We start from the raw sequence: 27976 nt of genomic DNA on the forward strand, positions 1-27976 counted from the left end.
CTGGTGTGGCTGCAAAGCTGGGCTTGGCTGGCTGGGCCACAAGCTCTCAGATGGCTCTGGGGCTGCTGCACTCAGCTTTGGAGCCCAGACCTGGGAGCTGTGGCACCCTCATCGTGCCCTCCTCCACTGTCCCTCAGACAGGACAGACACATCTCTCTTCTCTGTGGTGGGTCACCCACAACCTGTGCTTTCTCTGCGTGCCTACTGGTGCCAGAGCTCTTCCTGCAGAGCTCTGGGACGAGAAGCAGGTAAGGTGAGAGCTGAGGGATTTGTTGTGCAATGGTAACAACCAAGTCTGACACACTGCATTGACACAGGACACTTTCCATCTCTCCTTTCTCACCAGGAGCTTTGCCCAGTGCTTCCCATCTTGTCTTCACGTGGGCAGGGCAGAAGCTGCTCCTCCTGCTCCTCCTGCTCCTCCTGCTCCTCCTGCTCCTCCAGCCCCTCAGCAAGAGTGGACACACATCTGAGTGACCATGGGCAAGATGGACAACCCCTCCGTGGAGCTGAACTCTCCCTCCGAGGTGAAGCAGGCAGCCCTGGAGGAGCTGGAGCCCATCAGCCCTGAGGTCGTGAGCACCAAGAAGAAGAAGAAGGAGATCCCAGACAGAGGTTCCTGGAAGGGGAAATTCGACTTCCTGCTGTCCTGTGTGGGCTATGCCATCGGTCTGGGCAACGTCTGGCGCTTCCCTTATCTCTGTGGCAAAAATGGAGGAGGTGAGAGGAAAGCACAATGAGCAGCCTTGAGCCCAGAAGGGTTTGGGTTGGTGTGGGTCTGGCAAATGGGTGATCCTCCAGCTGAGAGCTCTCCCACATGCTGGGAGTTACTAAGTTGTCCAGAGACAATTTTCCATGATCTCTGGGCTTCACAAACAAGTGCAGGCTGGGATGAAACACTCCAAAGAAATTAAACAAGTAGTTTGAGTTCTGCCATGCTTCTGCAGTCCAAATTTGCAGGGCTACAAAAAACAAAACAAAACATGTGGGACCTTATTTACTTACAGGGAGGGCTGTGCACAAATAGGCACCCAGCTGGATTCTGAGGCACCTCCAGAGAATCCAGATTGCATCTGTTAAAGGTGGGGTTTTCCTCAGTCCAGTCCATTCTCAAGGGAATTCTCCCTGCTCAGCTACAGAATTTCTGCACATCTTGGATCAAGTCAGAAAACACACTTCTGTGCCTCAGCTCCCCTCCAAATTGGTGCTCTTTCTTCAGCCTCGTCAGGGAGATGCTTTTGTGGAGAGGAGTATGGGCAGGTGTCAGCAGAGCAGAGGTTCTTTCTTCTCACTCCATGCTGAGCTCTCCCATCACTCATTCCTGTTGTTAAAATAGCCTTTCTTCTCCCCTTGGAAGAGCTGCTCACTTCCCTGAACCATTTTACAGCCTTCCCACACAACTCCAAACCCCTTTCCTCACCTTTAAGGCTGTATATATAATTTTAGTTTTGCCTGCTAGTTTTCCCACATTGCTCTTAGCTCTTCGTGGCCTGGAGTCCCCGTGCCAAGTGCCACACTCAGTCATGCTGCTCTGAGGGTCTCATATTTCATCTCCATGTCTCTTTTACTTTCCTTTTACCTTTGGCTCTCACAACTTCTCGTATTACCAGCCCATTTCTGCTGTCACAGGCAGTGTAGGATGCTCTTCTCCTCTGACCCTGGAAAAGAGGAGGAGGGTCTTGCTCCCTGAAGCAGTGTCCATTTAACTTCGTGGCATTTAAGGGTATCTCAGCCCTTTCTCTGAAGCATGTGGAGTCCTAGCAGGAGACCAGGAAACAGCAATTTTAACAAGAAGATTTCTAACTGAGTACGTTGTTTCCGTAGAATTGTAGAATCACAGGATGGTCTGGGTTGGAAAGGACCTTAAAGATCACCCAGTTCCAAACCCACTGCCAAGGGCAGGGACACCTTCCACTGTGCTGCTCAAAGCCACATCCAGCCTGGCCATGAACGCCTTTGGGGATGGGGCATCCGCGGGTTCTGTGGAGAGGTGGAAATGCACGGCTGAGCTGAGCGAGGTTTATGGGAACCCGCAGGGCTGTCCCGGGAGCCTCTGCCAGCAGTGCCAGAGCCACGGTGCAGGTTTGTCACCTCGGTGTGACAGCTCTGCCTGCCCTGTGTCCCCACAGAGCATCTCCCCGTGGCTGGGAGCCAGCCCTGCCCTGTGCTTGTGCATCACCTCTCCTCTCACAGCAGCTCCGCGCTGCCCTGGCCTCACACACAAACCGGGGTGACAGTGACCAGATGAGGGGTGCTGTGAGGCTGAGCTCGCAGATGAGCGGTGTTGTGAGGCTGAGCTCACAGATGAGGGGTGTTGTGAGGCTGAGCTCACAGATGAGGGGTGTTGTGAGGCTGAACTCACAGATGAGGGGTGTTGTGAGGCTGAGCTCACAGATGAGCGGTGTTGTGAGGCTGAGCTCACAGATGAGCGGTGTTGTGAGGCTGAGCTCACAGATGAGCGGTGTTGTGAGGCTGAACTCACAGATGAGGGGTGCTGTGAGGCTGAACTCACAGATGAGGGGTGCTGTGAGGCTGAGCTCACAGATGAGGGGTGCTGTGAGGCTGAGCTCACAGATGAGGGGTGCTGTGAGGCTGAGCTCACAGATGAGCGGTGCTGTGAGGCTGAGTTTGCAGATGAGGGGTGCTGTGAGGCTGAGCTCACAGATGAGGGGTGCTGTGAGGCTGAGCTCACAGATGAGGGGTGCTGTGAGGCTGAGCTCACAGATAGCGGTGCTGTGAGGCTGAGCTCGCAGATGAGCAGTGCTGTGAGGCTGAGCTCACAGATGAGGGGTGCTGTGAGGCTGAAGCCGAGCTCCCAGGCCAGAGGCTGCTGTGGAGGTGCGGAGCGCTGTTCTCAGCGATGGCACCGGGGCCGGGCCGGCAGGGAGGCAGGGAGGCAGGGAGGGAGGGAGGGAGGCAGGGAGGGAGGGAGGGAGGGAGGGAGGGAGGCAGGCAGGGAGGGAGGGAGGCAGGGAGGGAGGCAGGGAGGGAGGGAGAGAGGGAGACAGGGAGGCAGGGAGGGAGGCAGGGAGGGAGGGAGGGAGGCAGGCAGGGACAGCGGGAGCGCCGGGCAGGGAATGTGGGAATCGCGTCCTGCTGCTCCCGGCCCGCCTCCCCCGCCGCTTCGTGCCGGCCTCCACGGGCCCTGTCCTGTCCTGTCCCTGTCCCTGTCCTGTCCCTGTCCCTGTCCCTGTCCCTGTCCCTGTCCCTGTCCCTGTCCCTGTCCTGTCCTGTCCTGTCCCTGTCCCTGTCCTGTCCTGTCCTGTCCTGTCCTGTCCCCCGTCCCTGTCCCTGTCCCTGTCCCTGTCCCTGTCCCTGTCCCTGTCCCTGTCCTGTCCCTGTCCCTGTCCCTGTCCCTGTCCCTGTCCCTGTCCCTGTCCCTGCCCGCTGCCGGCGCTCGGAGCGAGCGGAGCTGCCGGGCCGGGCCGGGGGAGCGCGGCTGTACCGGAGAGCAGCGGTACCGGTACCGGAGCACGGCAGTACCGGAGCACGGCGGTACCGGTACCGGAGCACGGCGGTACCGGAGAGCAGCAGTACCGGTACCGGAGCACGGCGGTACCGGAGAGCAGCGGTACCGGTACCGGAGCACGGCGGTACCGGTACCGGAGCACGGCGGTACCGGAGAGCAGCGGTACCGGTACCGGAGCACGGCGGTACCGGTACCGGAGCACGGCGGTACCGGAGAGCAGCAGTACCGGTACCGGAGAGCAGCAGTACCGGTACCGGAGCACGGCGGTACCGGAGAGCAGCGGTACCGGTACCGGAGCACGGCAGGGGCTCACGGCAGCCCCCGGCCCCTCCGGAGCGCAGCAGCCCGTGGGTGGCCGGGACTCCCGTTCCAGCCCCCCGTGTGCGCTGTTCCCGTCCCGCACCGGCAGAGCGAAGGAACGGAGCCCTGGTGTCACTTGCGGCTGTCACCCGCATCGGCTCACGCTGCTCGCCCTGCCCAGGGAGCCCGGGCCACGGCAGCTCGGCCCCAGCAGGATTCACCCCCAGGGATGGCCCTGCTGGCCCTGCTAGCCCTGCCTGCCCTGCTAGCCCTGATGGCCCTGCTAGCCCTGCTGGCCCTGCTGGCCCTGCTAGCCCTGCTAACCCTGCTGGCCCTGCTAGCCCTGCTGGCCCTGCTGGCCCTGCTGGCCCTGCTAGCCCTGCTAGCCCTGCTAACCCTGCTGGCCATGCTAACCCTGCTGGCCCTGCTAGCCCTGCTGGCCCTGCTAACCCTGCTGGCCCTGCTAGCCCTGCTGGCCCTGCTAACCCTGCTGGCCCTGCTAGCCCTGCTGGCCCTGCTAACCCTGCTGGCCCTGCTAGCCCTGCTAGCCCTGCTAACCCTGCTGGCCATGCTAACCCTGCTGGCCCTGCTAGCCCTGCTGGCCCTGCTAACCCTGCTGGCCCTGCTGGCCCTGCTAGCCCTGCCGGCCCTGCTGGCCCTGCCGGCCCTGCTAGCCCTGCTGGCCCTGCTGGCCCTGCTGGCCCTGCTGGCCCTGCCGGCCATGCTAGCCCTGCTAACCCTGCTAACCCTGCTGGCCCTGCTGGCCCTATTGGCCCTGCTGGCCCTGCTAACCCTGCTGGCCCTGCTGGCCCTGCTGGCCCTGCTAGCCCTGCCTGCCCTGCTAACCCTGCTGGCCCTGCTAGCCCTGCTGGCCCTGCTAGCCCTGCTAGCCCTGCTGGCCCTGCTGGCCCTGCTGGCCCTGCCGGCCCTGCTAGCCCTGCTAGCCCTGCTGGCCCTGCTAGCCCTGCTAGCCCTGCTGGCCCTGCTGGCCCTGCTGGCCCTGCCGGCCCTGCTAGCCCTGCTAGCCCTGCTAGCCCTGCTAGCCCTGCTGGCCCTGCTAACCCTGCTGGCCCTGCTGGCCCTGCTGGCCCTGCTAGCCCTGCTGGCCCTGCTGGCCCTGCTGGCCCTGCTGGCCCTGCTAGCCCTGATGGCCCTGCTAGCCCTGCTGGCCCTGCTGGCCCTGCTAGCCCTGCTGGCCCTGCCGGCCCTGCTAGCCCTGCTGGCCCTGCCCGCAGCTGGATGTGCCCGGCTGTGCCCGCCGCTCCAGCCTCCGCACCCATCCCTAACCCCACACATCCCCTGGCATCCCCGGGGCTGTACCGGACTGCAGATTCACAGATTCACTCGGAATGCGGCTCACGACCTGCTAAACATTGCCTGCTAGGTCCTAAGCTTGAGTAACTCGGGAGAAGAACAGTTCTTTAAATAAGCATTTATTTGATATTTAATATTATTATATTATTTAATATATCCTGCACTCCTCATTTGTACACTGAGACTCAAAGCAACAGCGTGTGATGGCTTGTAATGATCAATTTTTGATTCGTGGGCAGGGTTTCCTGTTTTAAGGATCAACTTTTATTCTCTGCTGTAGGACTTTAGGAGCAGGCAGATCTGGGGCTGCACAGTGAGCTCCAGGTGCTGTTTTGACACCCATGGATCTGGAGACAAGCTGGGGCTTCCACAAGGTCACACACAAGCGTATTTTGTACCAGCCTGCAAAATTCACATACAAATTTCACAGCATCTGGCTGTACAGGAGCTGGGGATATTATCCATGACTGCTTGGGGACCTGGCCCTCCAGAGTGGCAGAGCCATTGCCAGCAGCCCTCAGCTCAAGGAGCTGCTCTGCTTTGTAGATTTTCCTCTACTCTTGAGAATCTTTGTCAAACCAGGATAAAAGACTTGTGTCCAAAAGTTTATTTGGGGTTTGGTTTTATTTTCCCCAAAAGCCTAATAAGATCTTTCAACTACAAACCTTCCTGACCTGCTGTAGATGAGAAATGCAGGATCATCGGGGCTGCAGCCAAATTTCATCAACTGCTTGCACAGAAGCGAGGAAGAGACTTGCCGTGCTGCTAAGCTCAGCCTCCAGACCCCGCAGCAGCAGGGGAGAGCAGAGGCTCCGAGCAGAGCCTGGCTTCCCTCGGGGCTCTCAGAGCCTGCCGTGGTGTCCAGCGAGCGCAGGGGAGGCTGAGCAGGCACAGGGATGCCCAAAGCCGCTCTCTCCTGTGTGCCAGGCTGCTGCTGGAGCCAAGAGCCTGTGCTTCCACGCCAGCTTGAGTCAGGCTCATGGCCACCGAGCTGCTGGCACAGAGAGTGTTTTCTCCCCACCACCCACTGCCAGCTCCTCTTGCAGGCTGCCTCCCCTGGACTCCCGTGCCGGGTGCTGGCACCTGCCTCTCCCAGCTGGGTTCAGCTCCCTGCTTGGCAGGCAGATGTCCCCAGCTGGATGTCCCCTGAGCCAGAATCCCTGGCTGTGTCTGGCTGCTTTCCTGCCCTTGGAGATCAGCTGCTGCAGCCTGGCTGTGCCAGGTGCAAGCTGGGCCACAGCTCTCCAGAGTGGCTTTGCTCCATGTTTGCTTTCCCACAATTATCTGGAGAAGAAGACTCCGACTGACAGCTTAGTGCAGGAATCAGTGGTGTCCTGAACATGGCCAGCTGCTTCTGGGCACCCTGAGTGTCCTCTCTCTGTCCCCAGCCAGCATCTTCTGCAAAAGTTTGTCCTCCTCAGAAATTATGGCCCACTCCAGTACACACATGAGAAAGATAAAAAAGGGGCTTTGTGCCATGTCCTAGAAGCCAGGATGACCTGACCTTGTGCAGCCTTCCAATCTCATGGCAAGGCTCTCCCACAGTGACAAGGGGAAGGCAGCGGTGACCCCAGTGGGAGACACCAGCTCCAGCTGCAAACTCACCTCTGGGAGAGCCTGCTCCTCATCCCGTGGGTGCTGCAGAGCAGGAAACTGCAGCTGGAGGCATTTCCCTCTTGGGCAAAGGGGGGACTGCCTGATAGTATTGCTCCTTCTTGCAGGGGCCTTCCTCATCCCGTATTTCCTGACACTGGTGTTTGCTGGGATTCCTCTCTTCCTGCTGGAAACTGCTCTGGGCCAGTATACCTCTGTTGGTGGACTGGGAGTCTGGAGATTAGCACCCATGTTCAAAGGTACTGTGCTCTGTGTTTGTGGCAGCAGTGGCACATAACAACAGGCAAAACCCCATTAATGGTTTGAAGAAAAATCAGCAAATCCCTTGGGGGCTGGGATGGGGTGGCAGGGTTTTTCCCTCTGTCTTTCTCAAGCTGTGACCTCAGTGTCTGCAGTCACTAACACCACTGTGGTCTGTCCAAGTTTGGTGTGGTGACAAGGGACTTCATGAGCAGTATGGACTGCAATGGAGGGGCTCTGGTTACAGAATCCTTTGTTTTCCCAAGCCTCCCTACACATGCTTGCTTTAATTGCATGGGAGCAATTAACTCCCTGTTGCCATGCTTGAGGTAACTGTTTTCTAGAAGCCAGTGGTGATTTAGAAATGCCTTTGGGTTGGCTGTGGGAAAGAGCAATCCTGCCAGAGAAGTGACAAGATCCTGTTTTCATGGAGCTCTGTCCATAAAGTGCCAGTAGGTAAAGCATTGAAAGGTAGCATTGTTCCCCAGTGGAAATGAGAGACATGAGGGAATGGGCCTCCCTTGCTCACAGTGCAGCTGTAGCACACTCTGTGTCGATGAGCTGATTCCCTTTCCCTGGTTTTCAAAGAAACCTTGCTGTGCTGCCCATGAGCTCCCTTGGGTGCTGGAGACCCAGACTGAGGCTGCTCTCTGCCTTCCTTTGCAGGTGTGGGACTGGCAGCTCTGGTCCTGTCCTTCTGGCTGAACATCTACTACATTGTCATCATCGCCTGGGCTCTCTACTACCTCTTCAACTCCTTCACTGCGGTGAGTCACGGGCCCAGGGCCCTGCCTGTGCTCTGCTCCCTCTCCCACTCACGGCCAGTGATTTGTTTGTGGCCCACAGCAGGCACTGGCTGCTTGCCACTCGTGCAAAGAGCCCTCCTCAGCATGGTGCTAGACCCTTCTGAAGAGGTTCCTCAGCCCTGGAGGCAGTTTTGTAGTGCTGATCAGTAGTGATGCTTGTCCTCTGGAGGGGATGGTCCCATCCCCTCTGCAGGAACTGTTCCCCCTCACTCCAGTCTTGTGAACTCACCTTGTGTTTCTCTTTTATTGCTAGGGCTGCTCGAATCTGAGCTGCACATTTCCAGAACTGGTTTTGTCAGGTTTTGCCACATCGTGGTCTTATTTCTCAGGACTTACTCCTTATCTGAATTAGTTCTTATTCACTTCTCTCTTGATAAATAATATCCAAGGGATTTTTTTTTTTTTCTCCTGGGAAAATTATTCAGAAAGTATCTGGATATCTGCCTGTGACTGTCTCTTAGTTTGTGCTTTGGTCTGTGTGGGCTCCTCTTCCATAGCAGGACCCTCTACCATCCAAGGTTAGAATCACACCCCATATTAACTTCTTCTTAGCTGAACTCTTTATTTCAACCCAGGAACCGGTAAGAGTTTCCTTAAAGTAACTCTCCGAGCAACCTGCAGCCTTAAAGACATCAACCCCATGGTTCAGATGGGATCATTTTAAATGTCATTTAGATATAACCCTGAAATGCTATTGTGGCCACTGTACATCCAGTTCTACTTTTTGTTCCTGAAAAAATGTCAAGTATCTATCAAGACTTTTGTGAATCATTCCATTTGGCATTCCCAAATTGGTGCTTCTACCACCAATACCACCTATCACTGTAGGGTTCTGGATCTAGAACAAAACTGTTGGCTGTGATTAGATGCTCCCTCAGGGATTCCTGAATAGGCAGAGGTCTTTCCCAAAGTAACCCATGGCAGCCCCACCCTGGGCAGGATGCAGCTGGGGATGAGGCTTTGGCACCTGCAGGTGTTACAGACCTGGCTGGGGGCAGTGCCTGTGTAGGGATATATTTTGTATAAAATACAGGATGCAGCTGGGGATGAGGCTTTGGCACCTGCAGGTGTTACAGACCTGGCTGGGGGCAGTGCCTGTGTAGGGATATATTTTGTATAAAATACAGGATGCAGCTGGGGATGAGGCTTTGGCACCTGCAGGTGTTACAGACCTGGCTGGGGGCAGCCCTTGTGTAGGGATATATTTTGTATAGAACTGTATATTGTATAGCCCAGTGCAGAGGGGTACATGTGTACATACAGACATAGGTACACACCTGCAGAGGCACAGCTCTTTGGCTCCTTTGCTTTCACCAGAGATAATAATCCCAGATTCCCCAAAGGACCCAAGGTGCAAATGAAAAAGCTGGGCTGATGTCTGTCCCCTGTGCCTCCTAAATTTGACTAAGAGTATTTTGAACTAGAATAGCAGCCCAGCCTGCCTTCTGCAGCTTCTGTCCTCTGAAATTCAGAGGAAATGGAGCATCAATAAACTGTCCCCCAGCCTGCCCCTCCCTGTGGGAGCTGTGCAGCTTCTCTAACATGCAGACACTGAAGAGCTGCTGTGCTGCTCGAGCCACTGCCTTTTCTTCAGTGCAGTTAGCAAGTCCTCAGTGAAATCACCAGCTGGGTTGGCCTGGGTGGCCACTGGAATGTCACCCCCACCCCTGCAATAGTCACCATTCTGCCAGGACATGAAGGTATCCTCTGCTGGAGTGAACTGATGTGAGCGCTGTGGAGCAGTCAAGGCAGCACTTAAAGGCACTGATGCCACAAGGCACTTAAAACACAGATAATATTTTTGTGAAAGAATAGGGGTGGATACAAACATCTTCTTAAAACTTTGTTGAGCTGGAGCCTCAGGTCTTATCTGCAGAGGGAAATCACCCAGGATAGCTGCTCTGCATTTACCTACACGCCCTGTGCTTGGGAAAAGAGCTGGCTGCTCATGGGGAGCTGCTTTCCTTGGCTGGCTCAGGCTGGCACTGCTCTCACACAGCCCCTGGCAGCGCTGCCTCACTGCCTGCAGTGCCAGAGCTGACTGCACTGAGCCTGTGGTGCTGTGCTGCTGTCACACTGCTGCCCACGGTGGACACATCTCCCAGGGATCCCTTTGTGCTGCTCACAATCGGGGCAGTGGCCAGCTCGACACAGCTGCTGTCCTGTACAGTTCACTGCTGTGCTTGTGTTACAACAGCCTGTTTGTGTAGACAGCCCGTGGCCTCCATTCTCAGGGCCATGTTCCTCTCTGGGCATTGAAGTTGGTGTCAGTGAAACATAAGAAACAAATCCCTGCTTATTTTTTGTGCAGTAAATTCCAGACACTTGTTGAGTGAAGCTAGCAAAAAGCTGTAATGGTTATAAACACAATATCACTTGATAGTATTTTAATATGTAGGTATTAATTATCAACAGTTAATTGGAAGTGGCTTTCTATGTGGGGAATTGCTAACGTTTTATCGGAGCTACAGCATTGCCCTAATCACATCATGGTATTTTTTCCTAGAAAGTCATTGTCACAATTTATCATAGTTTGGAAAATTGTTCCATTATTTTGGCCACAAGGGCATGCCCATCCAGTGGAGCTGCCCCTTCTCTTTGCAAAAAAGAAAAAATGTAAGGGGTTTCAGTTTAAAGAAGCCAGATTTCTCTTGGGAGACATCTCATGGATGACAACCCTGCTGTCCTTGCAGGACCTGCCGTGGCAGAACTGTGGGAACGCCTGGAACACCGAGCGCTGCTTCTCCAACTACTCCCTGAACGACACCACCAACCTCAGCAGCGCTGTCACCGAGTTCTGGGAGTATGTCCCAGCCTGCCTGGGCCAGCTTTCCCCCTCCCCTGGTGCTGCCTGCCCAGCTGTGCCTGCTGGCCGTGTTCCCTGGGCACTTGGGCAGGGGTGTCACAGCCAGCCCTGGGCCATGCTGGGCACTCTGATGGGGCAGGCAAACATCCTCTCCTCTCCTCTCCTCTCCTCTCCTCTCCTCTCCTCTCCTCTCCTCTCCTCTCCTCTCCTCTCCTCTCCTCTCCTCTCCTCTCCTCTCCTCTCCTCTCCTCTCCTCTCCTCTCCTCTCCTCTCCTCTCCTCTCCTCTCCTCTCCTCTCCTCTCCTCTCCTCTCCTCTCCTCTCCTCTCCTCTCCTCTCCTCTCCTCTCCTCTCCTCTCCTCTCCTCTCCTCTCCTCTCCTCTCCTCTCCTCTCCTCTCCTCTCCTCTCCTCTCCTCTCCTCTCCTCTCCTCTCCTCTCCTCTCCTCTCCTCTCCTCTCCTCTCCTCTCCTCTCCTCTCCTCTCCTCTCCTCTCCTCTCCTCTCCTCTCCTCTCCTCTCCTCTCCTCTCCTCTCCTCTCCTCTCCTCTCCTCTCCTCTCCTCTCCTCTCCTCTCCTCTCCTCTCCTCTCCTCTCCTCTCCTCTCCTCTCCTCTCCTCTCCTCTCCTCTCCTCTCCTCTCCTCTCCTCTCCTCTCCTCTCCTCTCCTCTCCTCTCCTCTCCTCTCCTCTCCTCTCCTCTCCTCTCCTCTCCTCTCCTCTCCTCTCCTCTCCTCTCCTCTCCTCTCCTCTCCTCTCCTCTCCTCTCCTCTCCTCTCCTCTCCTCCTCCCTCTGTCCCAGCACCACGGACCTCCCTTCTCTCTGGGGATCTGGGGCTCCTCACACTCGTCTGCACCTGCTCCTTCCCCCTCCAGCCACCTCGGGGCTGCAGTGCCCTGCCCTTGGTTGTCAGACCTCCTCCAGCACGGTGTCTCCTGCCCTAGGAGGAACATGCACCAGATGTCCGGGGGCCTGGGGGAGCCCGGCACCGTCCGCTGGCCCCTGGCTGGCACGCTGGCCCTGGCCTGGCTGCTGGTCTACTTCTCCATCTGGAAGGGTGTGGAGTGGACAGGCAAGGTACAGTGCGAGGGCTGGGCCTGGGGGGCTGCCTCTCATTGCTGCTCTGTCACAATCTCCTCCAGACACAATTTCATTTAAGTGTCTGTAACTAAGGTTGCGGTGTTCAGAGTATCACAGTCGATACTGTTAAATTCCTGACATTTAAATTTCACCGCTGTAAAAATTGCTCCTGTGTTTATGGTAATTTTCATTCCAAGTGTAGAGAATAGCTCTTGCCTGTAAGGTTGTGGGTCTGAGCACACATTCTTTTTGAGAAGAGGCATTTTCAGAAATTACTTACATTTCCCACTTTGGGACGGCCCTTTGAGAGAGCAGAGCTTCTCGTGGCTTCCCCCTTTTGACAATCACAGTCTCTCAAATTGCCTCTGGTGGAAAAAATCTCAGCATCTCCTTTGAAAATTTCCCTGCTGCCCTTTCGATTATTGGTGGAGACCTTTGGATGAGAAGCCCGTTGTTATTCCCTGTGCACTGTTCCAGGCTAGCACAGCAGAAAGGTAATTGCTTGGTTTAGTGAAACAGCGGTGCTGAGATGCTGGGATGTGTTATTTGAGCACAGCATGGTGCAGTGGGACACGATTATGATTGGAATAGTTAGAGGAGAGATGAGAAAGAAGCACTTCAGGGGTAGGTCACCCAAGCTGTTAACTTCCCCAGTGCCTCTCAAACAGGCTTTAGCTAAGCAGCCACAGCAAAGCCCTGGTGATTCCTGGTGTGGGGCCTGTGATGGGGGATGGATCATACCTGTAAGAGCCTGGAACACTGCTGGAGAAAAAGCACTGGAATCAAGACAACTCATTTTGTTTGGTGCACTGGTCTAGAGAAACACCAGCTTTAGCTCTGCAAATTAAGGATGTGATGACTTAAAGGGATTACTTCTGTGGACTAAAATTATCCCTGTGCAATTCCCTTGTCTCTGGGCATTTCGTACAGACTTTAGCATGCTACTTTTGTGATTAGTGTGTCCTTGTGTATCATTGGCAGGGGGAAACAGCAAACAGCCAGAACATGGGAATGGGGGACAGCAAATGCAGGGAAATTCTGCTGAAAGTGGCTGTGCTTGGGAGCCTGTCCCCCTCACAGGAGAACTTGCCAGACTCAGTGACAGCACGGGCAGGGAAGCTGCTGGGCACTGATGAGTGATGGCTTCTCCCCCATGGGGTCTTTTTCAGGTGGTGTATTTCTCAGCCACCTACCCCTACTTCATGCTCTTCATCCTCCTGTTCCGGGGAGTCACGCTGCCAGGAGCCAAGGAGGGGATCCTCTTCTACCTCACACCTGACTTCAGGAAGCTCTCTGACTCTGAGGTTTGTACCTAGTGAGGAAAGCTCTTATCTCCCAGCTGTCCCTGCATTAGGCTTCCCCAGGCACTTCCTATGAATACTGTAAGTACAAAATATTGTACTTTAATATTGTGTATTAAAGTAATGCTGGAATAAAACCCTGGTCAAGACCCATGTCCCATAGGCTGAGACAAAACTGAGGGACAGGTCCTTCATGGGGGGAAGACTTCAGCAGCTCTGTTCTACTCAAGCATTGTTATCCACAGGCCATGAGGAGTCTGAAGCTGTGCTGACAGAGCTTCCCTCTGGGCTGGGAATGCCTCATTTCTGCCCTAGGGCTGGTGGTCTGGTCTTGTCCTGGTGGTCCCAGAGAAAGGATGATGTGGGGCTGGCATGGGGGCCTCAGGAGGAGCACAAGCACAGCAGCAGTTTTTGGAAGTGCTTAAGTGATGAGTGGTGGCCAGTAATGTGCTCTTGCTCACTGGAAGCAGAGAGGAGACCCAGGAGGAGCAGGGATATTTGCAAAAATGAAGTTTTTCAGGAGACACAGACTCTGTGTTTTTCAGCAGCGATACTCCCATGGTTCCAAAGTCACCAGTCATGTGTGACAACTGGAAATGCATCATTTCCCAGTGGGGGTCCCAATGATCCCCCTTGCAGGACACTCCCTAGCTGTAGCACCAACTGCATTGGCTCTAATGCAGGAACGGGGCTCTCAGGACCAGGAGAGTTGTGTAAATGCTATGCAATTAAGAAACAGTCTGCCTCCTTTTCTTCAACTTTCTAAGCTTTCAGACATTAAGGCACTGGGGCCAGTTTTGCAAGCTGTCCTCTGCAGTTGTTTGCACAATCAGCTCCATGTTGGAAAATCAAAGAGACGCTAGTGGAAGAGAAACGGAGGGTGTGAGAGCAGGATGCGGCTCTCTGAGTGGAGCAGCATCCCTCAGGGGCACGTGTGAGAAAGCAAACACACACACACAGAGTCAGTGCAAGAGTTCCTCCTGATCTGATCAGAAATGCATGACCCTTCGTGCCCCCACAGCTGCACAGACTGCACCCCTGCTAGCCCTGCACTGAGCTGCTGCAGGACATGCACCTGCAGCACAGCCCCCTTCTGCTGCACTCCTCTTCTGGCTCCTTCTCTGCAGGTCTGGATGGATGCAGCCACTCAGATCTTCTTCTCCTACGGCCTGGGGCTGGGCTCCCTCATTGCTCTGGGCAGCTACAACACTTTCCACAACAATGTCTACAGGTCAGTGCTTCGTTTCCATCCTCCCGTGGCAGGGAGTGCTCCTGGCTGAGGCAGGGGCTGTGCTGGGTCTGCCTGATCTCTGCTGTCCCCTTGCTGGCAGCAGGCAGCCCAGGGGACACTCTGTGACCTCAGGAGAGGCTCCCTGCCTGCAGGACACTTGGCATGTCACTGTGCTACCTGCCCAAGGCACAGGGCTGGGTCTCTGCAGGGCTTGGACTTCACCCCACCCTCTGCTCTTGGCAGGGACTGCAGGTGGGGTTTCTTCTCTTCCTCTCTTCCAGAGATTCCATCATTGTCTGCTGTATAAACTCCACCACAAGCATATTTGCAGGATTTGTTATTTTCTCTATCATTGGCTTCATGTCACACATCACAAAGAAGTCGGTGGCAGAGCTGGCCTCCTCAGGTAAGCAGAAACCCAGGTTCAAATGCAACAGCACCCTGTGAGAACCATTTGTAACTGAGTGTGGGGTGCTCGTGGGTCTTTCCTGACTAGCTGTGCTGAAGTTTTAGTTGCTGTAGTGTTATATAATTTTTCTGTAGTAGTTATTTAGTTATTAGTAGTTATTTAGGCCATTTGCTGTCTGAAACCTATGGAGAATAGATACTGCCTGTGTTCTCAGTAGATGTGATCAAAACCTGGTGTCCCTTTTTCATCTCAAGAAACAGCTTTTTGTGATGGAAGAAAAAAAAAAAAAAAGGTACCAGGAAAGTTAAAACCAGCTCTGAATATCAGTTTATTTTCTAGCAAACTGCTCCAGCTCCATTTGGTTGCAATAATTTGGTGACTTTCTTGCTTGCAGGATTTGTTTCTCCAATCATTTCTGTCTCCCCACCTTACCCCCGAGTTGGTGTTTCACAGGCACAAAGGCTCAGGTGTTCCCTGCATGAAAACCCTTGAGCTCTGGGCTGTAATTTTTGTCTCTCTGTTTAACCACGGCCTTTAGCTCAGACTTCCCATCAAATGCTTTGTCAAAGTGGGCTCATCCCTCTTTTCCTCGCTGCAGGCCCTGGGCTGGCTTTCCTCGCCTACCCGCAGGTTGTCACACAGCTGCCGCTGTCCCCACTCTGGTCAATCCTCTTCTTCTCCATGCTGATGATGCTGGGTCTGGACAGCCAGGTGAGACAAGCCAGGACAAAGCAGGGGAAGACACAGAAGTGTTGTCAGGTGCAGTGCAGGTGTCCCCTCCTGCGGGGTGACAGTGCTGAGCACAGTGGGGTTTGCTCTCTCACGGTGTCAGGCTGAGCTTGCCCCCAGCCCCTTGGCACTGGTGCTGCTGCCTGAGCTGCAGCTCCCTGGGCTGCCCCACGGATCCAGGGATAGATCCTGGCAGAAGGAAGAGTCACACCTTGGAGGAGGCTGGTGCCTGGGGACCCTGGCTGCTCTGCCATCAGATCAGCTTCACAAGGTACCTGAGGGGAAGCAGTTCTATGGAGCAAAAGGTCTCTCCCCTGTCCCCTCACAGCCCTCACAAAACAAAACAAAACAAAAACTATAATCTCTGCATTTTTACAAGTGGTGATAGGTTTTTTTTCTGATAATTCAACATAAAAGCAGCTGCCCAGTGAGGCAGTGAATTGCAGCATGCCTTCCTTTTGAGTGCACCAAAATCAAAGGTTCCTGCAAAAACCTGCACTCGATGTGTCATAGGAGCCCTTGTGCCCACGTGCTCTTCTCTCACAGCACAAACCTCCAGTGCAAAATGGTGCTGGCTTGGATTGCAGCTACTGCTCATAAACCCAAGCCTGCTTCAGACTCAAACCCATTCCTGAAATGTCACACCTGGTTTCCAGGAAAATCTAATTAACACAATCTGGTTTTCAATCATGTCACACTCTCATAAACACTTTATAAAGCTCATGAATGCATTACCACAGACAGAATATAGAAAAAAAAAAATTAAAAAAAAAATCAAATAATACCTAAGTGTGCTGAAAGAAACTACATTTACAGAAAAAAATTATCTGCATGGATTGTTCAGTCAGTGCTGGTAAATAGTTCGAGACATGGCAATAAGCCCTCTAAGCTCTCTGTGGAATTTATTTGCCACATTTGCTTCCAAAATACCCCTTGAAATTCTCCACGTCCCTTCTGACAGCCAGTCTGTTGGGGGGCATCACTGCCTGGAGGAACAGGCTGGGGGGAGTGAAGCATCCAAAGGAAAACAAGCTTTTAAAAGCACAGCTAAATCCATGTGAAGAAGCTTTGTGTCTGCATGTGGAGCTCTGGTTCATTCAAACTCAGCAGCAGCATGGCAGCTTATGTACATAAAGCATAAGGGGCTGCTACAGTGGCTGCAATCCCACTGCATTTTGGAGAAATGAAAAGGGCTGATGACACATCCTGGGTGTTATTTGCGAGTGGGAGCAGGCATTTCTGGAGTGGCTCAGTAGCCAGGCTGGGGAGGCACGGCAGGGGAAAGGCTGGGCTGGCATCGGGCTGGGGGCACCCACGAGCTGCAGCCAGAGTGATGCTGGTCCAGAGAGGCTCCTGCAGCTCCATCCCCCTCTTCCTGCCAGTGCTCATCCCTCTGCAGCCCCTGGGCTGGGATGGATGACCTGCAGTGACAGACTGTGTCCCCTGCAGTGACAGACTGTGTCCCCTCTGTGTCTGACTGTGTGTCCCCTCTGTGCTGGCTGTGTGTCCTGCAGTGACAGACTGTGTGTCCTGCAGTGACAGACTGTGTCCCCTCTGTGTCTGACTGTGTGTCCTGCAGTGACAGACTGTGTGTCCTGCAGTGACAGACTGTGTCCCCTCTGTGTCTGACTGTGTGTCCCCTCTGTGCTGGCTGTGTGTCCCCTCCTGTGCTGTGTGTCCCCTGCAGTGACAGACCCGTGTGCCTTGCTGCCCCCTCTGCTCTCCTCCATCCGGGCTCTCTCCCATCCAGAGCCCCTTTCAGAACGTGCTAATGCCTCCTTTTGACCTAGGGGATGCCAGGTCAGGCATTTATTGCTCGGGGAGCTGGCAAGCCTTGTGCCAGCCAGCCTGTGGCTGTGCCATGTGCAGCTGCCACGAGGATTTCCAGCTGCCAGTGGTGAGAACACTCTCATGGACCTCTGCTGCACATCTGGCAGCCGTGGCCAGACTCCCCACGGTCCCTGCATGCCCCCTGGATGCTCTGTGAGCAGGGAACAGCCAACCCTTGACACTGGGAGAGGGTGGGAGAGAGACTCTCCTTCAGACAGAGCTGCCAACCCTCTATTGACTCCCAAGCCCAGAATGCTGGACCCAGCAGCTTGTGTGATGATGATTAGGCTCCTCAAGGGGGAAAGGAGCAAAAAAGAGAAGTTAATGGAAATAAAATGCTTGGGAAAGAAATAATATGGGGTGAGGCATGGAGAAGAGAAGAATATGTGATAAAAATGGGCTGGAGAGGGTTGGTGGGAAAAGCAGGATTTTTTGGAAAGCAGACTGCAGTGGCAAGAACAGGAGGCACCAGTGCTCAGCTCCTTGGCACTCTGAAAGCAGCATGCCTCATTCAGGTGCCTACATGCACAAGCAGCCAAGGTTTTGTCTGTAAGCTGAGAAAAATGAGCCCTGTGCCCAGCAGCTGCAGTCCCTGGGGCTGGAAAGGTGAGCCTCCTGCAGGCTGCAGCCCCTGTGAAGTCTGAGGCTGTCAGGAGGCAATTTTCAGTAAATGGTGTGAAGGTTATTGACTGTTCCATGGCTAGAAAAAGCGGTGTACAATCATTTATTTCTCCATTACACAGGAGCTTAATTTTGAGAGGAGACAAAGAGAATTCAACTCACTTTGTAGCCCTGTTCCTCATCACCCATCTCCCTGGCTTTTCCTCTGTGCATTCCCTGATTTTGATTGTTCTCCCTGCACCAAAGGGCTGTCAGCTTTACTCCATCCCATTATCTAAGGCACCCATTTCTTTGCTCCTCCTCTGCTGGACACCCCCTCTGCCCCCAGCCGGGGCTGTTCCCCTCCAGACGCATTTCCCTTTCTGGTCTCAGCTCCCCTGGCCCTGCCATGGCTCTGGCAGTGCCTGCCCCTGCAGCCATGTGGAAGGAATAGATTTTGACAGTGTTTTTTTAGTCATGCTATCCCTCCACACTGTGGTGCCAGCTCAGTCCTGACTCTTGCAGACAAGCCAGGTGGGATGGGGTGAGGAGCTCACTGTCAGTGACTGTAAAGGCAGCTCAACCCAGCATGAACGGCACAAGATGCTTTAATGGCACTCGTGTCCAACATAAAAAGCTCAGCTCATTAAAGATTCAAGTGGAAGCAGTTGAGCTTTGGGGCTCTGGGAATACTGGCTTTCCATGCAGACACAAAACCCTGGGCAGGCACATCTCCCTTTGCCTTGCTCTGGCCCACGGGGCAGCCAGCCCCAGCAGTCAGCAGCAGGGGGATCTTCCACCATCCCTGCCCAGCCACAGGCTCAGGCACTGCATTCTTCTTCCACACATCCTCCCAACCCTCTGCTGCTCTCTTTGGTCTGTCTGTGCACCTCCACCTCCACTCTAGGGCTTTTGTTTTCTTCCCAGGGAGGGGGAAGTCCCTGACATCGAAGGGTGATGAAAAACTTTGTTTTTCATTGCACTGGCTTGCACATTTGCTCAGCCTGACCAGGGAAGCCAGTTTGCTGCCCTCATACATTCCCAGGGCCCTTGCTAGAGGCACAGAGAGGTATGTTACCTGTAGTTTCTGGGAGCGAGATATAAATCTCAGCATTTATCAAGAGATGGGAGGGAAGGATGCACTTCACATACACACAATCAAACTGCCCTTGTGCCAGGAGGCAGAGCTGGTTGGAGAACTGGAAGGCAGCACTCATGGGGATTTCGTTATGTGTTACGGTGCAGGCAGCATTATTATTATTATATTATTATTCTATGATATATAATTATTATACTGTGCCTGGTGCAGCTCTGCACAAACCATGCAGGGGTTTCCACCTCTGGAAAGGTGACGTGCTGTGAGGCTGTTGGTGTGCTTGAAAAAGCAAGATGAAGGACTGGACAATAAGAGATGTTGTTATTCCTGTGCACACGAGACTGGGTAATGCAGGTCCTTACGGAACCTTCTGGATCATCGAGCCACTCAAGGGCTGTTCCACAGGCTGAGAGCAAGAAGGGAGCAGGGGCAGAGGTCCTGCACATGTCCCAGCTGCTGGCAGCCAGACACGGCTGTGACACAGGGCCTGGCAGCCTGGGGAGCAGGGCAGTGATGGGGAGGCCCCAGGGAGTTTGTGGGAAGAAAGAGGAGGCTTTTCATGAGAAGCAAAAGGCAGAGATTTATCTCAGCTATTTTTAAGTATTTAACTTTGGTGCTCCTAGCTCCATCTATATTCAGTGGGGAGAGAGATGAATTTTCAGAAGATGGTTCAGACCAGCTTCGTGCAGAGATATCTCTTTGTTTTCTAGAATCTGCAGAGTGCAGAAATCACTAAGGTTCTCCATGTGTGTGAGTTCCTTATAAATACACATATATCTATCCTCGGTGTATGCCTCTCCCCATAGTTCTGCACTGTGGAAGGGTTCATTACAGCCCTGATGGATGAGTACCCCCGAGTCCTAAGAGCCAGGAAGAAGATCTTCATTGCAGTGGTCTGCTTCATCTCTTACCTCATTGGATTCTCCAACATCACCCAGGTACAGATGGCTGTGCTTGTGCCTCCATCCCTGACACCTCTCTGGTCACCTGGCACAGCACAGCACCACCAAAGCCTGGGGAGAAGTGGCAGCATTTCTCCTATTCTGGATAAAGGGGTCTGCCCATCACTGCTGCATCTCCAGTGCCTTAGGATGCCTCCATAATTGTTACCATTGTCTATGGTTAGTCTGGCCTGTTGTTTTGCTATTTGCAGTAAGGACTCAAGCCAACAGAGCCCAAATTTAGGGAATGCTTGCTGCAAAGAGTTAAGATAACACAAATAAAACCTCTCTGTTGGGGGCTTGAACCTCTGGAGCTGAAGCTGAGGTTCATGTGTGGGGAGGTGAGGGCTGGGTGCTCTGGAGACCATTTGTGGAGCGGTGTGGGTTCACGAGGAACCCTCTGGGGAGGGGCAGACTAAAGCAGAGAAATAGAAGAGATCCTAGTGAATGTTTTCCTCTCCCTCAGCTATGCCTGAGCAGGCTGGCTAATTGTCTGCAAGAGCACATCAGTGTTGCTGCTGGGAACCAGAGTCCAGTGGAAACATTGCAACAGTGGCTCTACTGTCCAAGGAAATTAACATTAAACCAACAGACATGGACAGCAGCAATCCAAGCTGCTGGCTGATATTGTCGATCATAATCTATAACTGAACTCATTGACCCTGGTTTTGTCTTTTCAGGGTGGCATTTATGTCTTCAAGCTGTTTGATTACTACTCAGCCAGTGGCATGTGTCTCCTTTTTCTTGTCTTCTTTGAGACCATCTCAATTTCTTGGTGTTATGGTAAGCACAAAACACCTTGTTCTTTTATTTCCTCTGTGGGCATGGTGACTTACTGAAAGAGCCAAAGCCAGTGAAGACAATGACAGTTTTGCAACCAAAAATAGCTTAGACCGATAACTTCAGAAAATCAGGAGTGGAAGGCTTCATCTCACTTCTCCAGGCCATCACAAAGACCTCTTCCAGACTGGCAGATGCCCAGGGTTGTTCCCTCTGGGTCCTCAAGAGGACACCAGGAACATGGAAGCTGTTAGCATGAATTTGTGTGCCATGGAAGCTGTTAGCATGAATTTGTGTCCCAGTACCCCATCCCCTCCAGCTAATGCTTCTCATGCCGCCCTCTCACCCTCCTGCTGTGCCTGGCCTGTGCTCTGCCATGAGCAGACCACAGTGCAGAAATTGAGGGGGTTTTTTTCAATGCTTATTTCTTCTTGTAGGTGTGAACAGGTTTTACAGGAACATTGAAGAAATGATTGGTTACAAGCCTTGCATCTGGTGGAAGATCTGCTGGGCTTTCTTCACACCCCTTGTCTGCCTGGTGAGACCTGGGGAGCCCAATGTGCAGGAGTGGGTCTAGAAAGGCCTCCAGATGGGCTGTAGGGAAACACTGTTCTCACCCCAGGAAGGGGGTCCCAGGCAGACTGGAGATGGGTCAAGTGATACAGGAGCCTCTTTCTCTCTGCCTGCTGGAAATCACCCATAAAAAAGTTCTAGATGATTGCTTTTAATCTAAATGAGGCCATCGGCTCTTCTTTTTCTTCTTCTTTTTTTTCCCCCTGAGATAGCAGAAGATAAGCAAAATAATTTAATGTTTCAAAAAGCTATTCTTGGTTCTGGCTTTCAGCTACTCCAGCTTCAGCCTCTGACAGGCTCATGAGAACAAAGCTATCACAAAATGCAGGATAAGTGACTGCAGAGCAGTTTGGCCTTTGCAGGTTCCTGCCCTTCCAGCACAAGCAGTGCAGGGAGTGGTGTGCCAAGGCCAGGGACAGGAGGATGGAGACTCCTGGGACCAGCTGTGAGGATGCTGTTTGCTTGCCCAGGAGCTGCTCTGGGGGCACTGCTTGTCTGAGTAGTTCAGTGAAGTGAGAGGTATTGCAACTCCAGCTTTTTACATAGGATAAGAAGAAATGATATGGAATCACCATCTGGAGGGCTGAAAGAATCCAGACTAATGTAAAGAGCTGTTGGGTTCCTGTAAGGCTGTTGGGAGCTAAGAGGGTAATGAAGGAAGGAATGGCTGGACCCTGATTTTGCACTTTCCCCTGCAATGGCTGGTGTTCTTTCCCAGGGAGTGTTCTTCTTCAGTGTGGTGGAAATGACCCCTCTGAGGCTGGGAAAATACGTCTATCCTGCCTGGGGACAAGGCATCGGCTGGCTCATGGCCCTGTCCTCCATGGTTCTGATTCCAGGGTACATGCTCTACTCTTTCCTCACCTCAGCAGGGACCCTCCGGCAGGTAGGAACAGCTTCCCCACCCTGCTCCGTGCTCGGGGCAAGCTCCTCGCTGAGCTAAACCCGGCCCTGCTCCGACAGAGCTCTGACAGAGCTGTCAGAGTGCTCCAGGCTGCTGCTGCAGGGGCTCTGTGCAACCCAGGGAGGGTCAGAGCAGTCCCAGTGCCCTGAACAGCCTCCGGTGCCACGGCACAGCTGGGCAGGACACATCTAACCTGGAGCTCTGCTGGGCTGTGGCTGCACCTGCAGCACCTTCAGGTGCTCTGCCCTCGTGTCTGCTGCTCCTCATTGACATCTGTGTGAGCATCACCACAGAAATGGAGCCCTCCTCCCCTCACTACCCCTTTGGTACTGGAGCCATGGAAGAGTTTGGGAAGAAATCCTTGAAATCTCTCAGCCCGGAGAAATCCCAGCTCCTGACAATTCCTGGCTCTGAGCATGTTTGTTGGCACTCCTCAGCAGGGAGATCAGCATCCTCCAGGCCTGAATCATGAAATGTCTCAGGCTGGGCCCTGCTAGCAGCAGAAACAAGCACAGGGGTGGTTTGTCACTGCCTTTCAGAGAACATTCCTGAGGGGTTAGGAGGCAAGAAAGACCCACAATACCCATCACACTGGTCTTGTTTAAAACATTTTCTTTAGTAATTTGAGCAGGATTTTATGTGGCAGTGACTCATGAGTCTCTGTGTCATGCCCAGTACTTACTGTTAAGATTTTATTTAGAGGGTTGACATTCAGTTGTGAGAGCACTGTGCCCCAGATCCCTGGCTCAGTGCTTACAGCTGTAAGAAGTCACCCCAGGAGTGTTGATTTATGGCTTTCCCAGCCCAGCTGGAGCAGCAACCAAATGCCATCTAAATCAAATGAGTTTGTTTTAGGGATGCTGTATTTTTAGCAAAGTCAGACTCAAAAAAGTTGTGGCTGGAATTACTGGGCTGAGGTCAGCTTCAGGTTCTCTGCCTGAGGGAAGTTGCAGGTGGATTTGAGTTTTCTTCCTCCCAGCATTCCTTTTGGATGGGCTCTGATGTGGGAACTGGGTGTGTTTGGGGACTTGGATCTGCTTTCAGTTCTGGCTTTTCATCTGAAGCTGGCTTTAGGTACTTTTCCTTCCTGCAGGACTCAGGCCAGGGTGTTATGTCAAGCCACTTCATTGATTTTGGGTTGAAGACCAGTGCAATTCCAACAGTATTTGGAATCTTTCTCAGATATTTACAGGGTTCCTTATTCACTCTTAATGTGAGCTGGAAAAGGGGGGAAGAGAAGCCTGAAAGTCCAGGTATGGGTTCAATGACTTTGCCCAGTGTCAGTCGTGTTTCTCTGGGGATGGAGAATTGCAGCATCTGGGGGAGCCCAGACTGGGCTGTGCCCTCTCAGGAGCAGCAGGACTCCTCCTGACCAAAGGCTTGTGCCATGTACATCCATCACCCTTCCCAAGTGCTGTGTAGTCCTGTGCTGCCCCAGGGGCTTGGAGGGAAGCTCCTGAGTTTCCAGCCATCCCCTCAGCATCCTGTGCAAACCACCAGCACCAGTTAGCAGCCTGAGTGGCTGATGTGCCACTCCCTGTCTGACTCTTCCTCTGACATTGCCCACAAACATCAGGAGAGCCAGACCCCCTCTCAATCATCTACAGACCTCGGAGTGAGCAGCAGATGGCAGCAGGAAGAAAGTAGGCTAATCTGTGTGAGTATGTGTTGGTATCGGAGAGACAGAGAGAATTTTTGGCCTCTTGCATGCACAGATCCTGGATTAATTTGTAATAGAGCTGGAGCTGGAGGGAAATTAGATGCCAATCCTGAATAAAGTGGTTTTGACAGACAGGAAAGATTACAAGTAATTTTGATCCTACTGAGCATGAATGTGAGAGGGGAAAAAAATACCATGAATGGCAGAAGCAGTTCAGTGAGCATTTCAGGGAATTCACCCAGCAGCAGCCACTTCAATGGTATTGGAGGGTAGGAGTTTGTTTCCCTTTACTGGAAAGAGGTCCTACCTATCTTAGTGATGTCTGTTCAGGTCAGGCTTAATCCTCCTCTGCATTGTCTTCTGCAGTGCACAGCATCAGTCCCTCACTGACTGGCAAAAGTGATTCATTCTTCCTCATCACTCCTGACACTCAATCCACACGCCTCCAGTAATGATTTTCCCCTCCATATTTTCCTGGGCTCTTGCCTCACTTTACTTGACTCTGCAATTTTTGTTTGATCGGCTCAGGGTGGCAGGAATCTCTGCTGCGCACAGGTTTGTGCAGGTGGATGTTCTGATCTGCATCAAAGGCACAGGCTCTGAGCTTGTTAACCCGCTGTAGTTACTTAGTAATGCTTTGTAATCAACTATAATTGGAAAATAGGTCTGCTCTGAGGCCTGTGGCATCGCAGCTCTCTCTTCTTGCTCCTTGCTGCTGGTCTTGCCTGGTAACAGTTTGCCTCTGTTAGCAGATGCTCCCCATATTTCAAATAAAAGGAGGAGCTGCCGTGCGCTCTGTGCAGCATCAAAGCAAAGGTGGCTGACAGAGGCTTTTGGGGTGCTGTAAATGCTGCTGGAGGAGCCACTCCATGCACCTTTCCCTTGCCCTGTAACCAGGGTCACCTCTGAGCCTTGGGTCCCAACCCTCGGCTGCTGCCATCCATGTCCTGCCTGTCCCCTGCTGCTGTCCCCAGCCCCACTGCTGCTGTCCCCAGCCCTGGCTGTCCCCCTGCTGCTGTCCCCAGCCCTGGCTGACGCTCTCCTTTCATTCCTGGGCAGCGTTTGCAGCAGATGACGCAGCCCAGGCCAGAGGAGCACCCTCAGAACAATGGCCTCCAGCCGAAGACGTCCCTGAACGGGAGGATCTCGGACGCCGCCGTGTAGGAGGAAGGCCGAACTCCTCGCCCTGCCCTGTAGTGCTCGCTCCACGCTGTCCCTCGAGCTCCTCTGGCACAGTTTGCTGTCCCTGGCTCTGCAGTGACTTTCTCTTGTCCCCGAGAGGCCCTGCTGGAGGAACTGTTGTGGCTCTTCCCCCGGCAGGGCTGACCAAGGCCTGAACGAGCGGCCACCAGGGCGTCGTGTGGTGGCCGCCTTCATCCTGCACCACCCTGCCCCAGGCCCTCAGGGGCGAGCAGCTGCTGCCCACATCTCCCTCCTGGCCAGGGGAGGTGGTGTCTCTGGAGAGCTTAGACTGATTGTTACCCACTTCTCTGTTTTCCTTTCCTTTCCCTGTGACACTCCACAGAGCATCCCCAGCACGCAGCTGTTTCACCCCAGAGAGATCAAATCCCAGATGGCTGTTGATTGATGGAGCATAAAACACCAGCGAATCCATAACTGGAGGGGATGTGCAGAACAAGGGATTCTGTGAGGGGTCCTGCATGTTTGTAGCTGTAGGACATCACCTGCAGAAGGGTTTGGGGGCAGTGTGTGCTGCTCCCGGTGCCGTGTTTCATCCCTGCGGTCTCCAGACATGTTTGCTGCATCCATTGGGGCTGGCACGGGGAGCCAGAGCCCCACGGAGCAGTCAGCCTTTCTTTTCTGAAGCATCCTGCCCTGTGTAGATGTGTGCAGTAGCCACACCCTAAAAAGCAGCTAAAAGGGTAAATGGAGGGCTCTTTGCTACAGGCTGTTCGAGTCGCCCACCCTGACCACAGCAAGCTTCGTGCAGAGGCAAGGCTGTGTGATAAAGAGATTTCCCAGCAATGTGCAAATCTCCCCCTGAGATAAAACAGGGCAGCTCCTGCCAAACACCCTTCCTGGCCGTGTCCCCGGGTGGGAAAAGATCAGATGGAGCATGATGCCCATGGATGGCTCAGTTTATGCCTTTTCCAGGAAGTGGCCACTCCTAAATCCCAGCATGTGGAAGGCAGGAATTCCTGAGGTGGATGTAGCCACCATGCTGAATGAAGCCACCCCTGTGAGCCAGTGCTGACCTCCCTTGAGAAGTGTTTGCTCAGCCAGCTGCTGTCACTGGCACATCCCAACACAAACCACAGAGGGCTGTGAGCTCTTGTCGGTGGTGCTGGGGGAGTGCAACGCCTTGGAGAAGGCTGGGAAGTGTTTCAGAGCCATCCCAAAGCAGCAGCATGTTTCTTGGTTGTGAAGCTCTGTGAAAGGAGGTGGCTCATCACAGCACCAGGTGTGGGTGTGACCGTGAGGCTCCCAGCTGTGCCAGCCTCCCAGAGACCCCACACACACCCTTGTACACAGAGTGTTTGGGGAGTGCTGTAGCTTAGTGCTGGTTATTCCCTCCCCTCTCCTGGCACAGCATTGCCAGGTCTGTTCACACCCCCAGCTTCAGATCAGAATCGACAAACTCATAAATGAGCATTCAAGAAATGGTGTGTCCCACCCACCTTTCCTACCCAAGAGCCTGGTCTCAGAAGTGACACCCTGCAGTCCCCCAGGGGTCCTCCTGCAGGTGACAGGTGAGTGATGAGCCTTTGCACAATTGTCTTGCTCTCCAGTAACAGCTTCAAAACGCTGCAGGTTGGCCCTGTGCTGCTTGTCCCTGCCACTTGCCAGAGCACCTGCTCCTCTGCCAATCTTCCAGCCCGTGGATCAGGAACAGAAGAAGAAAGAAGTTTTCTGGTGAAAGCTAAAGTCAGACCCCTTTGGGAGTGGGTCCCCTGCCAGCTCCTCTGGGCATCTCGATTAATGTTGCTTCAGAGCTGAAAGCAATTTGTATTTGTAGGCATGATTCTCAGCAGGGATGGCTGCTGGGCATGAAGTGCATGTTCTGTGGTCTGCAACACCCCGAGCTGAGATCACACCCTGTCCCACCTGTAATTGTTACAGTGTTTGTGTCAAAAAAATCACGGCTGTTAAATAGACATGAGGAAATTCCGTATTTATAGGCTTGGTCTTGTAAAGCCAAAAGCCAAACACTGAAAGCTGCAATCATAGCTCATCAGCATTAATCTCAGCCAGCTACAGACATGTCATCTTCCCTTGTCCCTTAATTGTCTGTGCCACTGTAGCTGAAAATTTATATTCCAATTTCACCTGTTTTTATGAACAGGGGCAATAAGGAAAGCACTCTATAAACATGCCCTTACTGAGGGACATCTGTGCTCAAAAAATGTGTTAAAGCTCTAAACGTTGCAGTAATGACCCTTACTAGAGCCTGCTTTTGCCTGTGTGTCCAGCTCCCAAAACCTCCCTCCCCCAAATGCAGACTGAGGGTGGCACAGATGGGTGATGGGCACTGGATTCAGTTTTTCAGTGAGGCTGTAAAACCATGCAAAACTTTGTTTCTTCCAGCTTCATTGGGACTGCTCAGGTCTGAAGAAGAACAAGTCCGTGTCAGTGGTACTTTTTTTAACTCTTGGCCAAAGAGTCTGATTGCTGGCAGAACTGTTCAAAGGTTGTTCCTCCAGGGGAGTGGAGAAGGAAGGGTCCAGAAAACAAAGTTCTTTCCCTGGCTGCTGAGGAAATCTCTAGACCCCCAATTCCTGTTTGCTGGGATTTTAGCCCCAGCAGCTCTCTGACCTGTGGCCTTGCCTGTAGCACGTCATTCCAGATGTAGCAGCAGGGACTGCTCATAATAACAACATTTGACGAGATTCAACCATTTGTTCGGTTCTCTGCTTGTGACCTTCTCCTTTGCTCTCTCTCCTGCCCTGCTCCTTTTTGTTGTCTTGCCTCAGTCCTTCCCCACTATTATTTGTCCAGTGGAAATTATCTACCTCAGCTTTCTTCCTCCCGCTTTCTTAGTTTCACTGTCAAATTACAATTCTCCCTCCTTTCTCTTCTCCTTTCTATTCTTTCCTCATTTTTATCTCTTTCTATTATCACCAGCCTCTCTTCCCTGTTTCTCTCGTGCTCTCCTTCCAGCACAGAGCTCCTTCCTGCTTGCCTGGCTCAGCTGAGTGCATGCTCAACACTCCTGCCAACCAAAAGCTGGAGCTCAGGATCCCACAGAGAACTCCAGCTTTTCACAGGATCCAGTCCCTAAGAACCAATTTCCATACCAATATCAAAATTACAGTGAAGTTCCAGGTATTCCTCTTCCT

The 27976-nt window shown here is 53.2% G+C and overlaps 1 protein-coding gene across 6 annotated transcripts; it reads left to right on the forward strand.

Moving 5' to 3' along the window:
- Positions 1-417: 417 nt before the first annotated feature.
- Positions 418-27531, forward strand: LOC111927899 (sodium- and chloride-dependent GABA transporter 1-like). 6 transcript variants are annotated; one of them, XM_086885581.1, is made up of 15 exons: positions 2397-2491; positions 2762-2838; positions 6805-6936; positions 7604-7704; positions 10437-10546; positions 11489-11621; positions 12794-12928; positions 14053-14156; positions 14438-14562; positions 15164-15276; positions 19627-19758; positions 20442-20544; positions 20979-21079; positions 21833-22000; positions 24738-27531. In XM_086885581.1, exons 2-15 carry the CDS (start codon positions 2784-2786, stop codon positions 24840-24842), a joined length of 1617 nt encoding a protein of 538 aa, XP_086741707.1. In that variant the 5' UTR covers positions 2397-2491; positions 2762-2783; the 3' UTR covers positions 24843-27531. The 6 variants fall into 6 exon arrangements, 5 of the variants coding, with proteins under 5 accessions (XP_086741710.1, XP_086741707.1, XP_086741708.1 ...); XR_015285824.1 differs by lacking the exon at positions 2397-2491 and having other exon boundaries at positions 2727-2838; positions 24738-26552; positions 27225-27531; XM_086885584.1 differs by lacking the exons at positions 2397-2491; positions 2762-2838 and adding an exon at positions 418-720.
- Positions 27532-27976: the final 445 nt, after the last annotated feature.

This window comes from Cyanistes caeruleus, chromosome 4 (genome assembly GCF_971803275.1).
Source record: "Cyanistes caeruleus chromosome 4, bCyaCae1.hap1.1, whole genome shotgun sequence".
NCBI classification, from domain to species: Eukaryota; Metazoa; Chordata; class Aves; order Passeriformes; family Paridae; genus Cyanistes; species Cyanistes caeruleus.

Bases quoted from the DNA above. Each gene is read 5' to 3' on its own strand.
- LOC111927899 (XM_086885584.1), top strand. From the start codon at position 480: ATGGGCAAGATGGACAACCCCTCCGTGGAGCTGAACTCTCCCTCCGAG. The intron at 6,937-7,603 runs GTACTGTGCTCT...CTTCCTTTGCAG, and splicing joins ATTAGCACCCATGTTCAAAG to GTGTGGGACTGGCAGCTCTG. The intron at 14,157-14,437 runs GTCAGTGCTTCG...CCTCTCTTCCAG, and splicing joins TTCCACAACAATGTCTACAG to AGATTCCATCATTGTCTGCT.